Source organism: Asterias amurensis, chromosome 14 (genome assembly GCF_032118995.1).
Source record: "Asterias amurensis chromosome 14, ASM3211899v1".
NCBI lineage: Eukaryota > Metazoa > Echinodermata > Asteroidea > Forcipulatida > Asteriidae > Asterias > Asterias amurensis.
In genome coordinates, this window is record NC_092661.1 from 19,984,622 (window position 1) to 20,004,064 (window position 19,443).

Consider the following 19,443-nt stretch of genomic DNA (forward strand, 5'->3'; position numbering starts at 1 on the left):
TTTGATTGCGACAGGTTGAAAACAGCATCAATGTACAACAATGCTCTACAAAACAGTGCATTCAATAAAAAAATATGGACTATGGTAGCAATTTCTTCACATTTGAAAATGCCTATTAAAAATTACCGTCATATTCAAATAGAAATAAACTATCATTGTGAATGGTGAAAAAACCCACCACAATACCCAAATTCTTGCGATTTGTTTAATACCACATACTACCCATTGGTGACGTGTAAGGATGCGGAGACTATACATGTCCATTGCACCTGTTACATCTATTATTGTTAATTAGCATAATATTAATTTCGAAGGTTGGGTTTATTTCACGTTGTTTTACGTTGGACCAACTAAACAGGCATTCACTCATCGAATCAATAGCGTATTATCGCTACGTATTATCATTACAATCAGAACACTGCGGATTATACCAGCGTTTAGTAATTTTAAGGACTTTTAAAAATGGCTAAGCTTCAGGAAATTGTTCACATTTTTGGGTAGTTTTTGGATGATGGTTTAGAGAGATTGATTCAATGGCTTCGGGCCGGACAGTGTTAGGATGTATCTTACTTCTACTTCTTGGGTTTTTGTGGGCACCAATTTGGATGTTGACGAATGGATCGAAGGATAGTGTCAACGTGCATGGCTTGTTTGCTGGGGACGAGGTGGTGAGTTTATATTAACCAAACATTTCAACAGATGCCGTCATTGTATCGCAGAGGAATAGAGTCACACTTTGGTTTTACCGTTAGCGAAACAATTCCCATCATTTTAGAGACCACCTCTTTTTAAAAGTTTGTTTCATTAGTTTTTTTAAAGTATCACAATTCAAGAATTATGTTGTTCTTTGTAATCCCACAAATATTTACAGGGTTATTGGTTGTATTTAATAAGATTTCTTTTCTTCCATATTTACTGCAAGAGAGTTCAGCATTCTCTTGAAGATGATCAGAGCATATTGATCAAAACGAGTTGCAACCTCTGGTTCTCCAAAAACCTATACTAGATTGTTCCCGCCATGTCGATGTGGTGAAAATACTTCACAAAATATGATTATTTTTGTGTGTAGGATGCAGGCACCCTTCTGAACCCTTCACAAGAACCTTCAACACAAAGTACAAGTGACCACGCCCCTAAAAGATTACCAACCGTAGAACTACAAGAAGGACATGTACAAACCAAGACTTCAGTTTTATCAAAGAAGAAAAAGAAACCACCCAAGACATCGACGAGTTATGAAGTTAATCCGACTGTAAAATCAGTGGGGCGCGGGGATGCGATTCCAGCGGGGAAAGAGGGAAGCCATCGGTATAATGGTACCGTTCAAACTGTCGGAGTGACGGTAGGATTGGAGGGTCAGGCTTACGGTAATACTACCATGGATTACGGGGCAATACAGACAGCAACGATGACAACCACAGTGAGTTAAACCAATTCCTTCATCCGTGGTTAAATTGCATCCACACTTAAACGATGGGTAATCAAGTCATTGAAAAAATCAACCTTCATAAATAACTCTAAACATAAATTAAATTCACTCGAAACAGCGTAAAACGTTTTAAAAATGCCAACTTTATTTACTGTAATGACCCCTTAAGTTATCAACTGATCCATTTTTCAACATACATTGCTTTTTCCTCCAGAGTGTATGCAGCCAAATGACACTTTTACGCAACTCCACTTTCCGCTGGATTGCCAAGATATGCCAGGCGCTGAAAAGGCAACCAGTTTACTTACGAGCGGGGCTTCTTATTGCAGTGGGCTTGGCTAGTCTACTTGTGACATTGATTGCTTATAAACTGATGTGCCCCAAAGTGTATAACAGGGAAGGTGTGGAGAAGGTCTACGATATGGAAGATAGTTGGCTCATAATTAACTGAAGTCATTTATATTCAGTCAATTTGTAAAATTCACTTCAGTGTTGTTAAACTTTTAAGTTTAACAACATTTAAAAATGTTATTATTATGGATGTTAATTTGATGTATTTTTTTTATGTACATATTACTTTAGACAAAAGGTATAAGGGCATTAGACTTAGACTCAATAATTGTGTTCATCAATTCCATCTAAATATTAATTTACAAAATGAAACTGCATTTGTTTCACTGGAAACATTGGGGTAGGGCGGGGGAACAGCCACCCCGCCCACAAAGAGTAATGGGATATTGGATAAGTGGCGATCTCTATTATTTTTTGTATGGACAGTTTAAGGTTTTGATGTTGAGAACTAGTGTGAACAACTGTCATGTAAATATTTTTGTTATAAAATAAACAGTTCACTAAAAAATATACATCAAAACACAAACAACAAATAAAGAACAAAATGCCAATTTACATTAAAAAATACAATATTGTTTTATTAATCCACTGAAGCTTCCCATGTTTTAAATTAAATTAAATATGAAATGCTGAATGTTATTATGCATGAAACTGTTACATAATCATGCACACTTGTAGACAATACTCTCTGTTCAGTCAGGAATCACTTTTTTAAAAATAGACTAATCCATCCAAGCACCCTTAAGCCCTGCCGCTCCCTCCATCACAACTACTATTTATAAATGGCACATGTGTGGAGAGCATGTACATTAGTCATGTGCCTCAATAACAACATTAAGTTGAGACAACTTGTTTACCTTTTGGTAGTGTTTAATTGGTTTTAGGGGCATGTGTTTGTGGCTGTAAAAAAACTGGGTTGAGCTCAATGGACCCATCTATTCTATGTTGGGGGGGGGGGGCTTATTTGTGACATTAGGGTCCCAGAGTGTTTTGGGTTGTGTGTTGTTTCAAGCACAGGTTTATAAATGTTTAGGAAATGAGCTCACACTTAATTATAAATTGGAATTTTGAACTGATTTTAAGGTATCATTTAGTATTCTTTGGATAATTGTTTGCGTAAATTGCGCGAGATCAATGATTCTTTCAATAATTCTCAGCAATATAAACAAAGGAAACAACTGAAATAGAAACGGCTCACTGCGAAATAAAAGACTCACAAAAATACTGTATATTTGTTATGAATCTAAATAGACATAATTCAGTTAAATTAAAACAAGAAACAACAATTTCATTATGGTTTTGGGGGGGGGGGGGGTGGGGGAACAGACTACTTTATACTTTTAATAACATCAACTAAGTAAACATAAAGACAGACATAATATAAATGATTTGGTGTCAAAGTTCCAGTTTTTGGATCTCATACACAAGCTCTTTTGAGAACAAAATGCATAAATAATAGTTTTAAATGTTTGAAACATTAATCCCATTTCTTACATTTGTGTACAGCAGTGTGCAGACAACAAAACCACAAGTGGCACATTTGGGTGTGAAAACACCAAGTATTAAATACATGGACAAATTTGTAAACAGATATGACTATCGCTGTGTGGTGCTTAATTTGTTTGGATGGGTAACAATTATGGGTAAGACAAAACAAATGAAAGAGACGTGGTAACACAAAATAAACAATGATTCATACAAACACCTTTAACTCAAGATATAACCAAAATGGCAAGCTCTTGATTGAGTTAAAATCTCAATTTACGCTTCATTTGATGTTGGCAAGATGACAGGACATTGTACCTTTGTTACCCTTTCTAATGCCCTTTGAGGTAGACCTTGGATTGCGAAGCTGATCAGGGTGGGGCCTGGGCGTTGCCATCTATCATAGATCTAAGGCATCTTTAAGTAAGCTCGCAATATCTGCTGCACTTTTATCATCTCCTTCTGAAATGGTTTACAAAAAATAATGGAAGTTTTTAATCTCTCAGAAGAATTAGAGCACAACACTGCTTTTAAACAGGCAGCTACTCAATTTAAAACAAGGTTTTTCCAGGTTTTTTTTTTAAGTTGAACTGCTATAACAATTTTTTCTCCCTAACTTGCCTAGAGTTCCCAAACCAACCTCCAACTGATGAACTTAGTGAGGTGGTAACAAAACCAAATTGATGATTGAAACAAAACTGTACCCTACAAACTCATGAGAATGAAGCGCTAACACAAATGTGTGATGATTTTATTTATTGTCATTATTCTATAAGTACACCCAAACTGTGAGTTTATAATACATAGAGATTAAGCAATGACACAAAGTAAAACATTGTTCCCATTAATATTGCCTTTATGGGAAATGTTTACAGCAAGGTGTAATATTGGCCAACAAATTACTGAAGTGGTCACTGAAGATAAACAGGATACCAGTCATAAGTGGTACATGTGCTTAAAAGTATTTTGGCTGGTAACCTTATTCTTGTAAGCATCCTTTTATAATAATAATATAATAAAAGTGGTACAGCGCTCATATCCGTCACTCAGTGATGCTCAAGACGCATCAACATTCAGTATTTTCCTGCAAGGTATGTGGGACTACGTTTTTGAATAACGAGACCTACTCCTGTGCTTAGCTACTCTTTGTGGTTAAGCAGCTCTACGATATTGGACCCAGATATACATTTCAAGCAATGTTCATTATTATCTACTACTAACTTATGAATATTCAACATTCCATCTCATGAATATTGATTGATAATTTCCTCTTACCAGCGTCTTCATTGGTTGTCATTTGTTCCTCCAGCCTGAGCTTATATTTAGCACATCGTAGCATTCCTTCCTCAATGGAATTATTACTGATCAATTTGGTAACCATCACGTCCCTATAACAACAAATCATACATAGAGAAATTACAGTGCAAATATCAAAATGCAAGGTCGAAGAAAACAAATATTAGAAATGTATAATATTTTAATTAACTGTTTTGAGGAGAGGGTGTCTTTCAAGACATTTTAATTAGGATTAATATTTTTTGAAAGATATTTCATTGAACAAACACCTACTGTATTCAAAATACAAATTCTGATAAAGGTGAAAGCCTTCGACAATAATATTATATTTTGTTTGTTTTTGCATCTGTTTATTTATTCATTTGTTTGTAAGTCTTGTCCCGATGTGTTGATAAGTTTTCTGATGTTCATTGGGGAAAATAAATTAAGTAATGTGTCGTGGCCGAGCAGTTAAGAGCACTGGACCCAGCAGAGTGTGAGTTCGAGTCCCGATCATGACAATTGTAGCCTTGAGCAAGATGCTTAAACAAAATTGGTTTGTCCTTTGGATGGGCCATTAGCCTTCGGTCCCATGAACTAGGATTGATCGTACACATAAAAGAAACCAGAACACTACCGTGGAAGAGTAGGGGTTAATTAACCACAGTGTTTCTGTTTCACATAGCAAGCACCATTGTTTACAGGTTTACTCATTAGCAGAAATATTTAATATCATCTTGCGGTAACTGCTACCAAAGGGGGCCAAACTGGAAATCTAGCCATAGCCAGGGCTTTGGTTGCCATTTTAATGGTGTAGTCGTACAAACAAACAACACAAAACTTAATACTGTTTTGTATACCACATACATGTACATGTACATCTGTTCAATTTCTGAGAACACATTTTTGGAAGATAGATCAATAAAAATTATAAAATATCAAGTGAATTTATTACTCCTAGTGATGTCATTGTTTAATGAGTTATACAACGGAATTGAATGGAACTGCTAATATGAACAATGTGACAATAAATTCTGGGTTTACAAACTAACACACTGACACCTGTTGCAAAGTCCTTGGCCAAAAGGCTAACAAACTCACTCCAACACTTAATGACAATCAATGAGTCCAGTCAAAGCTTTCACAAATCACAATGGCCTATTGATTTTACAAAATTTGAGTTCTGTCTAGTCTAATATGAGAACGAAGGACAGGGACTTTGTGTTTTAATTGTGTCAGATTCTATTGTAGCTTCATGTACATCACAGCTTTGGATTTATATGCGTCTATTTATAGTCTGCCTGTGGCTCTAGCCTGGTTCATGCATATCTTGTGGATATGTAGCCTGGGATGCTCCTCTCAATTACATTAATACCTCTCATACTAGTCGAATGCACAAGGAATACAATTGCTAACCCTTACTAATAAGGGATATATGATAGGCTGTTTAGAATAAGACCCAAACTGTGAGCTCAAAGCATGAGAGCTTGAGAGAGCATGAAAGCTTGTGAGTACAGAGCTTGCTTACAAACATTTATCTTTGGTTTTAAAAACTTTACTCTGTAATCTGGGGCATTCTACATGGTTCCATTCTAATGTTTTTATGAATTTGATCTAAATATGAAAAAGGGAGAAATCACATCCCTGTTGATCAGAACCAGATTACCAGAGGAAAGCACACCTTATGTTTCTTGATTTTAACTGATGTGTAGTGAGATCTAAGAACAGAACATTCTTCTTATAGTTACTTACCTCTTTTGTCCGACCCGATGGCATCTATCCTCAGCTTGTTTATCATTATAGGGATTATAGTCAATATCATGTAGGATCACGTGATTAGCGGCTGTTAGATTGATTCCAAGACCACCAGCACGAGTTGATAAGAGAAACACAAAGATGGACTCATCATTGTTGTATTTATCAATCATAGTCAACCTGCGAAAACGGCAAGAAATGCAGGATCGGTTATTAGTGGAAAACAAAACTGATCGTGTTTGAATCTGAAAGCTCAATGATTCTAAAACTCATACCAGTACCAATCCTCTAGAGAAATATTCCCCTCTAAAAGCTCACCGATTTTAAAGTTCATACCAGGAATAATTCTCTAGAGAAATATTCCCCTCTAAAAGCTCACTGATTCTTAACTTCATACCAGGACCAATCCTCCAGAGAAATATTCCCCTCTGAAAGCTCACTGATTCTAAAGTTCATACCAGTACCAATCCTCCAGAGAAATATTCCCCTCTGAAAGCTCACTGATTCTAAAGTTCATACCAGTACCAATCCTCCAGAGAAATATTCCCCTCTGAAAGCTCACTGATTCTAAAGTTCATACCAGTACCAATCCTCCGGAGAAATATTTCCATCTAAAAGCTCACTGATTCTAAAGTTCATACCAGTACCAATCCTCCAGAGAAATATTTCCATCTAAAAGCTCACTGATTCTAAAGTTCATACCAGTACCAATCCTCCAAAGAAATATTCCCCTCTGAAAGCTCACTGATTTTAAAGTTCATACCAGTACCAATCCTCCAGAGAAATATTCCCATCTAAAAGCTCACTGATTCTAAAGTTCATACCAGTACCAATCCTCCAGAGAAATATTCCCCTCTGAAAGCTCACTGATTCTAAAGTTCATACCAGTACCAATCCTCAAGAGAAATATTCCCATCTAAAAGCTCACTGATTCTAAAGTTCATACCAGTACCAATCCTCCGGAGAAATATTCCCTTCTGAAAGCTCACTGATTCTAAAGTTCATACCAGTACCAATCCTCCAGAGAAATATTCCCCTCTGAAAGCTCACTGATTCTAAAGTTCATACCAGTACCAATCCTCAAGAGAAATATTCCCATCTAAAAGCTCACTGATTCTAAAGTTCATACCAGTACCAATCCTCCGGAGAAATATTCCCTTCTGAAAGCTCACTGATTCTAAAGTTCATACCAGTACCAATCCTCTAGAGAATTCCTATTTACAATGCTGTATTTTATTTAATAAGTAGTTGCAATCCCCTGCTTCAGTCCACTACAATAGACCCCTGTCATAGAGTATTTGTGTATTTCTATTTGAAACTACCAGATATTGATGAGTAAGCTTACCTATCACACACTGGAGTCTGGCCATCTAGGCGTAGATATTTATATTGATGATGTTTCATATAAATCTCAATAATGTCCAAGACCATCACAAACTGACTGAACATCAACACTCTGCTTCCCTGTAAACAAAATACACTTTAATTATTAATTCATATTATTAAATGTTAGGGGTTACTTTTGTCAATTTCTCAAAGTACAGACGATGCAACCTGTCTTGTAGGATGTTGTGGCCGAGCGGTCTAAAGCCCCAGAGCCCTGAACTCAAGTTCTAATGCCCGAGTCATCAGAGTGTGGGTTCGAGTCATGCCTATTATTATTATTACTATATCACATGTTTACAAGAGCCTGGGGTTCCTATACACATTTTTGGCACTTGGCAAGTAACCAAACAATTAAACTAGTCATCCAGTCTAGTGCCTTTTAAAAGATTATACTTTAAAGATCCTTCAACTGCGTACCTCATGCTAAATTAAAAAACAACTTCTGGGCCCAATTTCATACACATTCTCAAGCACACAATTTTGCTTATCAATGTTGTGCTAAGCAAAACGTAGCAGGCTACCAGTAAAAGATTGCACATGTGACATGGTAGTTTGGCTGGTAACCTTATTCTGGTAAGCATAATTTTGTTGTACTTAGCCTACTTTCTGAACTTCAGCAGCTAATTGAAATTGGACCTAGGTCTTGTGGAAAATATTTCTGGTCCAGTAAAAGTTGTGAAGTACAAGACGTGTGGAGGCTGAGATTGTCTTGAAATCTGAATCAAGTACTTACATTTTCTTTGAGTTCTGGAAGCATCTTATCCAGAGCTTGGAATTTACCAGAAGCAACAAGAAGCTCGGTGGGGAGTATGAATGGTTTGAGGATGTTGTATTCCTTACAGAGTCGATGTAACTCAAAGTCCGTCATGACTGACATGTCCTCAAAGATTAGCTCAGGTTCAGCATCATAATGAGTTGGCTCCTGTTAGTACAAATAAAAGAGATATTTTGGTCTTAATGGTCCAGATGTCATGGTCCAGATTTCAATACATGGTAGCAATGGGTCTCTACCATCAGTAGTTTTCAATGGCTTTTTTAGACTAATAAACAACTTTAAAGTTTAATCGGGAATGAAATTGACTTCTGACTTATCTTGAAATAGAAGGTTTCAATTGAAACACCAATCTCTCAGCCTTAAATCAATAAACGGCAGAGAAAAGGAATAATAAGGTTTACATGACTGACCTTGAGCATGAGTTTTGACATCTGTCGTAGTTTAGCGTCGTCATAGTGATTTCTCATCAACATCTCATGATTAGCACCTTTACGTAACTGCATCATGGCACAAGACAGCTTAGTCAGCTTGATCTTAGATCCATCTCCAAGATTGCGTAGATCTTGTGTTAAGGCCATCTTAATATTATTATAGCACTCTTGTTGACTGGCGATCATTGGACATTTAAGTATAGTTTCACTCTTCTTTGGTAGTTGTTTTAGCACCTGTGAAAATTAGAAAGAAACGAAAATCCTTAATATCTGGCACTGGTTTAGGTTAACCCCAACCCTTCTGAATCCAACTCGCTGGTCTGGAATTACACGAAGGTAGTGTCCTCTGCTGCCCTGGTCGTGGTGCCCCTCAAAAGTTTCTTATAGAATTTGAAAGGATAAAGGATAGTGAGACAATAAAAAAAGAGCTGGAATCAAGTCAGATCATCAAAACCAAGAGGTTATTCTCCTTTGGGCACATCAGCAAATTGCCAAACTTCTGAAACCCCAAAGATCACTCTGTAGGGAGGTGTAGCTTGGAAAAGACCTCGTGGAGACCACCCGTGCGATGAATAGAAACCAATAATCAAACTGTAGTGCCAGAGGTACCTACTCTACCAACAGAAGTCAGTAGTAAAGCTGAAAACCATCAGCTCAGGAGAAGTTTCATTATGCAGCAGCCAAGTCTAGCAAAGACAGCCAACTACTAGACTTTCAGATTTACCAATGGAAATGACCTTTTCAAAATGAAAATGAATTTGCCCCCCCCCCTCCCCCAAGATGAAAGTCCGGGCCTGAGCTCCATACAACTTCAGAATCCAACTGCATGTTTTTTTTTATTCTGTCAGAGAAATTGTACTAAGAGTAGGAGGGTTAGAGTAAACTACTTGGTTGTGAATTGAGACATGTGGCTTGGTTTACTGACCTGTGATTTAAGTCTTCTTAGCATGAATGGTTGTGAATTGAGACATGCGGCTTGGTGTACTGACCTGTGATTAAAGTCTTCTTAGCATGAATGGTTGTGAATTGAGACATGTGGCTTGGTATACTGACCTGTGATTTAAGTCTTCTTAGCATGAATGGTTGCATAATCTGCTTAGCATGAGTAATCCGATCTCTCTCAAAGGAACTCTGCTCCAAGGGATTCTCACTCTTTTGTTTCTGTCAATCAAATAAAATCAGAAATGCAGACAAGTTTAAAGGGAAGGTATACATCTGGTAATCACTATTAAAAATAATTGTAATAAAAACATTTGGTTAGAAGCTCAAAGACAGTGGACACTATTGGTAATTGTCAAAGACAAGTCTTCTCACTTGGTGTATCTCAACATTAGGCATTAAAGACAATGGACACTATTGGTAATTGTCAAAGACAAGTCTTCTCACTTGGTGTATCTCAACATTAGGCATTAAAGACAGTGGACACTATTGGTAATTGTCAAAGACAAGTCTTCTCACTTGGTGTATCTCAACATTAGGCATTTAAGACACTGGACACTATTGGTAATTGTCAAAGACAAGTCTTCTCACTTGGTGTATCTCAACATTAGGCATTAAAGACAATGGACACTATTGGTAATTGTCAAAGACAAGTCTTCTCACTTGGTGTATCTCAACATTAGGCATTAAAGACAGTGGACACTATTGGTAATTGTCAAAGACAAGTCTTCTCACTTGGTGTATCTCAACATTAGGCATTTAAGACACTGGACACTATTGGTAATTGTCAAAGACAAGTCTTCTCACTTGGTGTATCTCAACATTAGGCATTAAAGACAATGGACACTATTGGTAATTGTCAAAGACAAGTCTTCTCACTTGGTGTATCTCAACATTAGGCATTAAAGACACTGGAGACTATTGGTAATTGTCAAAGACAAGTCTTCTCACTTGGTGTATCTCAACATTAGGCATTAAAGACAGTGGACACTATTGGTAATTGTCAAAGACAAGTCTTCTCACTTGGTGTATCTCAACATTAGGCATTAAAGACAGTGGACACTATTGGTAATTGTCAAAGACAAGTCTTCTCACTTGGTGTATCTCAACATTAGGCATTAAAGACAGTGGACACTATTGGTAATTGTCAAAGACAAGTCTTCTCACTTGGTGTATCTCAACATTAGGCATTAAAGACAGTGGACACTATTGGTAATTGTCAAAGACAAGTCTTCTCACTTGGTGTATCTCAACATTAGGCATTAAAGACAGTGGACACTATTGGTAATTGTCAAAGACAAGTCTTCTCACTTGGTGTATCTCAACATTAGGCATTAAAGACAGTGGACACTATTGGTAATTGTCAAAGACAAGTCTTCTCACTTGGTGTATCTCAACATTAGGCATTAAAGACAGTGGACACTATTGGTAATTGTCAAAGACAAGTCTTCTCACTTGGTGTATCTCAACATATGCATAAAATAACAAACCTATGAAAATTTGAGCTCAATTGGTCATCGAAATTGCGAGATAACAATGAAAGAAAAAACACCCTGGTTACACAAAGTTGTGTGCTTTCAGATGCTTGATTTCGAGACATCAAATTCTAAAGGTCATGAAATCAACTACGTCACTTCAGAGGGAGCCGTTTCTCACAATGTTTTATACTATCAACCTCTCCCCATTACTCGTTACCAAGTAAGGTTTTATGCTAATAATTATTTGGAGTAATTACCAATAGTGTCCACTGCCTTTAAAACAGCTTTTGATAATATGAAGCATTTTGGGAAATATTTCTTTTAGACGTAATGCAGTTATGTAAAAAGATAAAAGTTTTGATATCCCACAATTTGAATCTGAGAGTAATGCTTTTCAGATTGTGTTTTCCTTTCCCTATAAGGTATACTTTGCCTGTAACTATCCAATAATAAATAATAACTTCCATCTACATCAGGGTGTTTCTTGCGGGCACATGGGAGACAGAAACAAAACACATAGTTTAGAGAATTAGATATAAACATTCAAGCTTTCAAGTTCTTCTTGAATAATAAAAATAAACTAGAATAGAACCAGAGTGTGTCTGCACCCTGCATGCAACACTGCCTTTGGCTCCATTCCACACACACGACACAAAAGTGCGATATATTATACTGGTACATTGTAACCAAACTGATGTAACTCAACTTACTGTTAGAGTGAACATCTTCTGTAGTTCTGCTGCGTTATCGCAAAACATTTTAGGCATGACGAAGCTTAACAATGAAATCAGCTCTTTCAGGTTGTTCTGCAGCGGGGTACCAGTCAAAAGCAGCTTCCTCTCAGCCTATCAATAAAAGAACAAAGTAACGAAATGAAAACAAGGACTCCTCAAAAGCTTCTGTAACCCAAAGGCCAGAAGATACATATGTATAGCAGATGATGAAGAGATGTTGAATAACAAATGAAATCAAGTACAGACTGAAAGACAACACCTTAGCAAGCTTGGATCTGAGAAAGGATTTAAACCTGGGTCCAGAGAGGTAAAAGACGGGGTAAGATATTAATAAGTCAACCCCCAAAAAACCTTCACTATAAGTTTGAACCTTGTTATTGCATGACAACTTTATCTCCAGCTTAATGATATTAGTTTTGGATGTAATTCCTTGGTAGTGATACTAAGAATTGGTTCCAATAACTGATGACTAACCCTGATCTTCATGAGAGTACCATAGCGTTGAGATTGCATATTCTTCAGCATGTGTGCCTCATCAAACACAGCATAATGTATCCCCATCTTCCTGAACAAACTACGATCATCCGCATTACTAGTACACATGTTGTATCTGTAAACAACAACAACCAATAAACATCAACAGTATTCAAACACGGCGACATGTTGTGCCTGTAAACAAAAACAAATAACATTAACACTGATATTCAAACATGATGACCAGATTAATATTAATGTATCAATGGACTTTAGGACCTCATGTTCATTCCTGACATTTTCTGAGCTCCTTTGGAGTATGCAGCACCCGCAGCCAAATTAGCACACAGGTTGCTAATCATTCACATCAATAATCTCTAACCTTGAAGGTTTATAGTTAACCTAACAAGTTAAAGGATTCTCTTTGCAGTAATACAGTTTGTTATAATTTTCCACTTCAAAACATTTGAATCTAAGAAATGGTTCATACATGATTTTTTTTATAGATTTTTGAGGGCTGTTGTTCAAACATGAATGCTGAAGCCAGAGATGGGTTTGATATCCGCTGTCACCTCACTTAACGTAGATGGATTTTACGTTCTTGTGAAAATACTGCGATAGTTTTCTCAGGAAGTAGACATGGTATGCAACTTTCACATGTGACTCTCACATATCTTTCTTAATAATTTCACATGCGACTCTCACATATCTTTCTTAATAATTTCACATGCGACTCTCACATATCTTTCTTAATAATTTTGTTGACAAAAACCAATTTATGATGCTACCTTCAAGGCATAATGATAAATCAAGCTTCTGATCTACTTACGATGTAACGATGACATTACATGAGATACACTCAGCTAAGATGTTATATCGTAACTCTCTCCTCTCCTCAGCACTACCCGAATATAAAATCACCTCCAAGGCTGGGCACCATGTATGAAGCTCACGAGCCCAGTTCTCTGATAAAAAGAAGAACAAAATCGTTCACATCAAAATTAGATTCATTTGCAAGAAAAAAGAAAGATTTATTTTATAATTGAAGTTATGAGGATGAGTTTGTGCTCAAAATTGTTATCTTTAAAGTTTGTTATTGGGAACAATCTTCATTGAGTTGTAGGTTTGGAATTGGCCCTGATCTTAATCCTAGCAGTTTTCCGGGCTGATTAAATAAGCTTATATTATATTTATTGGTTTATTTCATAAAAACATAACAAAGAAATGAACAGTATGACAACCTATACGGTTGAATTGCACTAGATCATGTACATTAGAAAATAAAAAAATCTTTAAAAAGAGCTAAAGGTTAAACAATTAAAACACACAATAGCTAATAAGTAAGTATTACAAACAGTCCAAACAACAAACAATCACCCAGCACTTAATGAGACTTAACAAAAATAGACATTAACAAAGGGACAAATTGTGGATAAAGAGCCAACATTAGAACCCATACAGCTTGATTCATTGGCCGTGTCTTGGAAGGGAATACTAAGGATTAATGACTGATAATGAGGAGTGTATTAGTTACCTAGAGTTGATGATGGAACTACAATAAGATGAGGTCCTCCATCTCCTTGCTCCATTAAATAAGCTAAGAATGCAATCGTCTGTACAGTCTTACCAAGTCCCTGTGTAAACAAAGGTTATTGAATTCAGATGCTTCATGTCACAAAACAAGGGCCCAGTTTCATAGAGCTGCATAAGCACAACATTGTGCTTACCAGAAAAAGATCACCAGCCAAATTAACATGTCACAAGTGCAATTTTTGACTGGTAACCTGCTCATCTCTGCTTAGCAGAACATTGTTAAGCAATATTGTCTGCTTAGACAGCTCTATGAAATTAGGCCCAGGCACGATACCAAAAATTCAAAACAAAGGTTTTTTTAGCTTGTCAAATAGATGAGAATAGCTATTGGGATTACTAATCAGGTATGGACTAAAAACCCAATCCACATGCAAGGCTTTAGTGTGCAGTGGGATTTGAACCGGTGACCACAGAGCAAAAAAGCGGGGAAAGAAACTAGGCCCCAACATAATCCCCCACTTATCACTTTTGGGTCTATATTTTTAGATGATATTTTACCATTTCATCAGCTAGGATGCCATTGACTTCCTGTCTGTGCATCAGAGCTAGCCAGTTGAGTCCAACCACCTGGTATGGCTTCAGGACGAGTCTAGGAACAAGACACACACACACAGGTCAAAGGTTAAAATTAATGGCAGATTAGTGATGATTCTCTTGAAGACTTCACCTCATCATACATCTGTATTTCAGAGAGAAAGGTTGTGTCTGAAACGGTGACTTCGGCTACAGCTACAGCTAGATCGCTCACTTCCTGCCTATTCTTTAACACTGGCAGACGCACTGATCTAGCTGTAGCCGTGTCTGAAATGGTGACTTCCGCTACAGCTACAGCTACAGCTACATCGCTCACTTCTGCCTATTCTTCAACACTGGCAGACGCACTGATCTAGCTGTAGCCGTGTCTGAAACGGTGACTTCGGCTACAGCTACAGCTAGATCGCTCACTTCCTGCCTATTCTTTAACACTGGCAGACGCACTGATCTAGCTGTAGCCGTGTCTGAAAAGGTGACTTCGGCTACAGCTACGGCTAGATCGCTCACTTCTGCTTATTCTTTAACACTGGCAGACGCACTGATCTAGCTGTAGCTGTAGTCAAAGTCACTGTTTCGAACACGGCCTAATCTAGCCCTCAGTCTGGTCTTCTATAGCATATATTGATTACTGCATTTATATCAGCAAGAAGGAACCAGCCTTGGTTTAGGGACATGGATTAGGTTATTGGAAGATAAGATTACTTACTTCTCCGAGAGGATTAGAGGTTGTTTTGTAATCTGTCCCTCAATATCTCTCCCATCATCACTGTCTTCACCTTCCTTATTAGGTAGTAGCTTAGATACTATGGTCTGAATGCTATCTGAGATCTTACAACAACGATCCATGATAGAGGTCATGACCTGGTGACTCTCAAACAACTCGGCACAGTTCCATACTAAGGAGATCGTTAGTCCTTTAGTCAGCTGCATCTTAGATACCTGAAAGTCAAAGGTCAAATCAAGATTGTTTCATCGTTAAAGACACAGTCTTTAGGGAATATAAAAGGGCGATGACAAGGTCTTGAATGGAAGAAGAGGGTTTTGACTAGGGGGTAATGAACTGAGCCAAAGTTACCCCACGTCTAAGACCCTATCCAGTCTTAAATGGCTCACTGAATCTTAAGTTCATACCAAAACACATCCTCTAGAGAAATATTTCCATCTGAAATACTGTCAGTGGAGATGATGGTATTATCTGAACTCATAAAAACCACCATTGCTCATTTAAATTGCTGCAATGGGGGACTTTGGGGACACTAGGTGGCAGCAGATAATCCAGGTAAATCCATTGTTCTCTGCATTCTGTGCATGCTTAGAGTTATGGCTGTCCATTATTATGAAATGATCCCACTGTAGGAGGGTTAAGCAATAATGATGAATTCTTACCAAGTCATCATAGTCTTCATACGGTCTTATAGAAATTATTTTCTGAACTTTAGCCTTGGAGCAATGATTGATGCTCAATAACTCCTCAGGAGTTGCTTCGTTGAAAAATGTTAGAATCAAGTCATCCATCTCAGTCTTCTCTCTAGATCCACCTAACAAGATCAAGATAACAACAATCAATAATAGTTCAATTAATCAATCAATCAATCAGTCAATCAATTTATCAATTAATCAGTTGCAGAATGTTAGACTCAAGTCATCCATCTCAGTCTTCTCTCTAGATCCACCAAACACGATCAAGATAACAACAATCAATAATAATTCAAAAACTTCATGCTCCATTGGGATAATCCCTACTCCAGAGACCTGCAGAACTAAGGTTGGGTGAGGTGGGAGCATTAATGAGTTACCTCTTTGTTCAGTATTTTCACTGTCGCTACTCGTTGAGTAATTATCATCCTCACTACTCATGATCTCTTTATCGGGTCGTCTCTTCTTCAACGACTCATCCTGGTTAGTAGACGTCTTAGTTACCTTTCAAATAAGACAATCAAAAAGTCAAGATTTAAATGTACATTTCTGTCACATGTGTCCCAATAACTTGTCATTAAAAAAGGTATTGCATTCTGCTCTACCACCGGGTCTGCTAGTGGATGCTACCCATGCCTACATCCTTATAGACTGTGAAGGGGTAACCCTGTTTCAGTCCCAGGAGTAGGTGGCTCCTAGTGGATGCTACCCATGCCTACATCCTTATAGACTGTGAAGGGTAACCCTGTTTCAGCCCTAGGAGTAGGTGGCTCCTAAAGGATGCTACCCATGCCTACATCCTTATAGACTGTGAAGAGGGTAACCATGTTTCAGCCCTAGGAGTAGGTGGCTCCTAGTGGATGCTACCCATGCCTACATCCTTATAGACTGTGAAGGGTAACCCTGTTTCAGCCCTAGGAGTAGGTGGCTCCTAAAGGATGCTACCCATGCCTACATCCTTATAGACTGTGAAGAGGGTAACCATGTTTCAGCCCTAGGAGTAGGTGGCTCCTAGTGGATGCTACCCATGCCTACATCCTTATAGACTGTGAAGGGAGTAACCCTGTTTCAGCCCTAGGAGTGGGTGGCAACGTCCCCCTGGTGACAGTTGATTTGGTTGATAGCCCAAATCAGTTAAGTGTACCCTCACCTTGAAGTGGTTGTCTGTCATTTTGATAATAGGTCTTCACATTAAAAAACATAAAAATAAAAATAAAAGCCCATTTACCTTGGGGAAATATGCCGTCATTTTAGACTTCGACATCCACTGACTATTTTCTTTATCAGACGCATGCTCAACTCTACGACGCTTTTTCCTTGGACTTCTTTTTCTCACTGGAGATTCTTTAGTATCTACATAAAAGGACCAACCACTCACTAAGTATATTTCGATATTGAAATTGTTGAAATGAGAAATAAAGAAAACAAGTCATTCTGGTCTGGACATTTGAAACAATAGGCTTCTGGGGATCCCACGAATAATCCACAAATGAAGTTTGGAGTTGATATGCCAAGTCCTTTTTGAAATATCGCTCTCACAATGATCGCACACACTTACTTCAGTGTTGCAGTCACTGTGAGGATATTCCTTTGTTCCATACAATTAAGGAAAATCCTTAAAAGTATGATGTAAGTTGGAGTGTGTGATGGCACACACATGCAGTACAGTTACAGGGTAATTCTATTGTTGTTCTATTCCTTTTTCAGACAAAACGATATGCAGAGCCATGTTATTGGGCCAAGAGGATTTCCAATGTGAGATACGATATATGAGGATGGCACAATAGTGATTTACTGGCTAGCTTACCTGACTGACCGCTATCACTGTCTCTATTAGCCATCATAGAAGCTGCTGTATCACTACAACCACCAGACTTAGTTAACACTTCTTCTATTTCCTGTTAACAAGATTAACAACCAAACAACTTAATTAATACAATAATTTAGGGGTTAAACAAAGAAAACTTACTAAAACAAGACTTGAACCTTTGACGTCCAAATTAACGTGTTGAGACTCTTCTGAGCTATCTCGCCTTAATATTGACAGTCTCCCTATATGGTGCCAGTCAAAAGCCATTTAGACTGTTGCTGTCAGGGATTACACCAAGTTTATGATTTAACCTGTGAAGTGACAGGAGAGGGATCACGTAATAGGGGGATCTGACTTTTTATTTCAAATAAAGGTAATTAACCATGAGGGAAACTGACTGGATTTATTTAAAATAATGGTGGGTTGAACAAAGGCAAATTGAACCTTCGTCCTCCATAGTGCTCTACCAACTGAGCTATCTAAGTTCATGTGCTTTTTATTACCACCACATTGATTTGCTTTGTGTAATCACTGTGTTGGGACTGAAACTAAAATTTCTACAGGAACATTTCAAGGGACACCAAGGCAAAGATCAGGGGGCCACAGAGGCAATGACCAGGGGTATGGAGGCAATGACCAGGGGTATGGAGGCAATGACCAGGGTATGGAGGCAATGACCAGGGGTATGGAGGCAATGACCAGAGGCACCAAGGTGATGACCAGGGGCATGGAGTATCAAGCCTGCACACACATTACCATCGTTATGATCATACCTCAGATCTCCATTTAGGGAACATCTCCTTTAGTTTCTTAACATCCTCCTTCCTCCTCATCTCTACTGCATCCTTCTCTTGCTCACTGTCTCCTCCTCCATCAACACTCTCCTGCCCCTCGGATAAAATACGCCTCCTCTTCTTTTTTGTTCTCTTGACCGTTGGAGGCGGAGTTTCCAGATCACTGATTCCATTGCCTACTGGGTTGTATTTGAGACTTTGTTGATGACTGCCGAGGGTCGTGATGTCCGAGTCAGATGAGGAGCTTGGTAAGGCACTGTATTTCATCGGAGAGTAATGATTCGAGGATGCTTTGTTGGGAGAGGAGTGTAGGCCTGCACCCTTCACTCTGGTACCTATCAAATCAACATCAGAATATTAAATCAATATCTACAGAAATAATCCACAGGTACCAAACCTTACTCCAAAGGCAACCAAGATTAAGCAAGAGATGGCTCAAGTAGTTTGACTCTGTGAGCCTCACCATGTTAAAAGCAATATTTGTTGACACTCCTGGAGTGCGATTGTGGAGATACAGATACAGGCCCAAAGAACATTTGCCAGGCATACCAATCTCATCAGAGTCCAATTATTTTGATGTTGGGTTGAAATAGAGTGGAGTAACTTGGAGGATTCAGGAGGGTGTCAAGCCACAGGTACCATTGAGTTACAGTTCCAATACTCCAGTGTCTTATTGGTTTGAGGATAGGGGGGCGGGGTGGGGGGCTTGGGGCTGCATCTGTTGGTACCCGCCCCTGGCTGCCCAAATCATAAATCATGAGGGTGTCAAGCCAAATGTACTGGC

The 19,443-nt window shown here is 38.2% G+C and overlaps 2 protein-coding genes across 3 annotated transcripts in view; one reads left to right on the plus strand and one right to left on the minus strand.

The window, feature by feature from the left end:
- Positions 1 to 387: 387 nt before the first annotated feature.
- LOC139946815 (uncharacterized) lies at positions 388 to 2,196 on the plus strand. The gene is made up of 3 exons (XM_071944527.1): positions 388 to 668; positions 1,070 to 1,420; positions 1,644 to 2,196. Exons 1-3 carry the CDS (start codon positions 534 to 536, stop codon positions 1,878 to 1,880), a joined length of 723 nt encoding a protein of 240 aa, XP_071800628.1. The 5' UTR covers positions 388 to 533; the 3' UTR covers positions 1,881 to 2,196.
- Positions 2,197 to 2,331: 135 nt separating this feature from the next.
- Positions 2,332 to 19,443, minus strand: part of LOC139946812 (SWI/SNF-related matrix-associated actin-dependent regulator of chromatin subfamily A containing DEAD/H box 1B-like) — a 97,652-nt gene continuing 80,540 nt past the window's right edge. For both annotated transcript variants that reach the window (XM_071944523.1, XM_071944522.1), the window contains exons 5-22: positions 18,639 to 18,994; positions 17,863 to 17,953; positions 17,284 to 17,408; positions 16,436 to 16,559; positions 16,026 to 16,177; positions 15,346 to 15,578; positions 14,604 to 14,694; positions 14,047 to 14,146; positions 13,342 to 13,477; positions 12,513 to 12,648; positions 12,015 to 12,149; positions 9,941 to 10,048; positions 8,867 to 9,121; positions 8,415 to 8,603; positions 7,641 to 7,759; positions 6,293 to 6,475; positions 4,541 to 4,653; positions 2,332 to 3,727 (exon numbers count right to left, since the gene is read on the minus strand). In XM_071944523.1, coding sequence (XP_071800624.1) covers positions 3,666 to 3,727; positions 4,541 to 4,653; positions 6,293 to 6,475; positions 7,641 to 7,759; positions 8,415 to 8,603; positions 8,867 to 9,121; positions 9,941 to 10,048; positions 12,015 to 12,149; positions 12,513 to 12,648; positions 13,342 to 13,477; positions 14,047 to 14,146; positions 14,604 to 14,694; positions 15,346 to 15,578; positions 16,026 to 16,177; positions 16,436 to 16,559; positions 17,284 to 17,408; positions 17,863 to 17,953; positions 18,639 to 18,994 — 2,708 coding nt within the window. In that variant the 3' untranslated portion in view covers positions 2,332 to 3,665. The remainder of the gene's footprint in view (positions 3,728 to 4,540; positions 4,654 to 6,292; positions 6,476 to 7,640; positions 7,760 to 8,414; positions 8,604 to 8,866; positions 9,122 to 9,940; positions 10,049 to 12,014; positions 12,150 to 12,512; positions 12,649 to 13,341; positions 13,478 to 14,046; positions 14,147 to 14,603; positions 14,695 to 15,345; positions 15,579 to 16,025; positions 16,178 to 16,435; positions 16,560 to 17,283; positions 17,409 to 17,862; positions 17,954 to 18,638; positions 18,995 to 19,443) is intronic.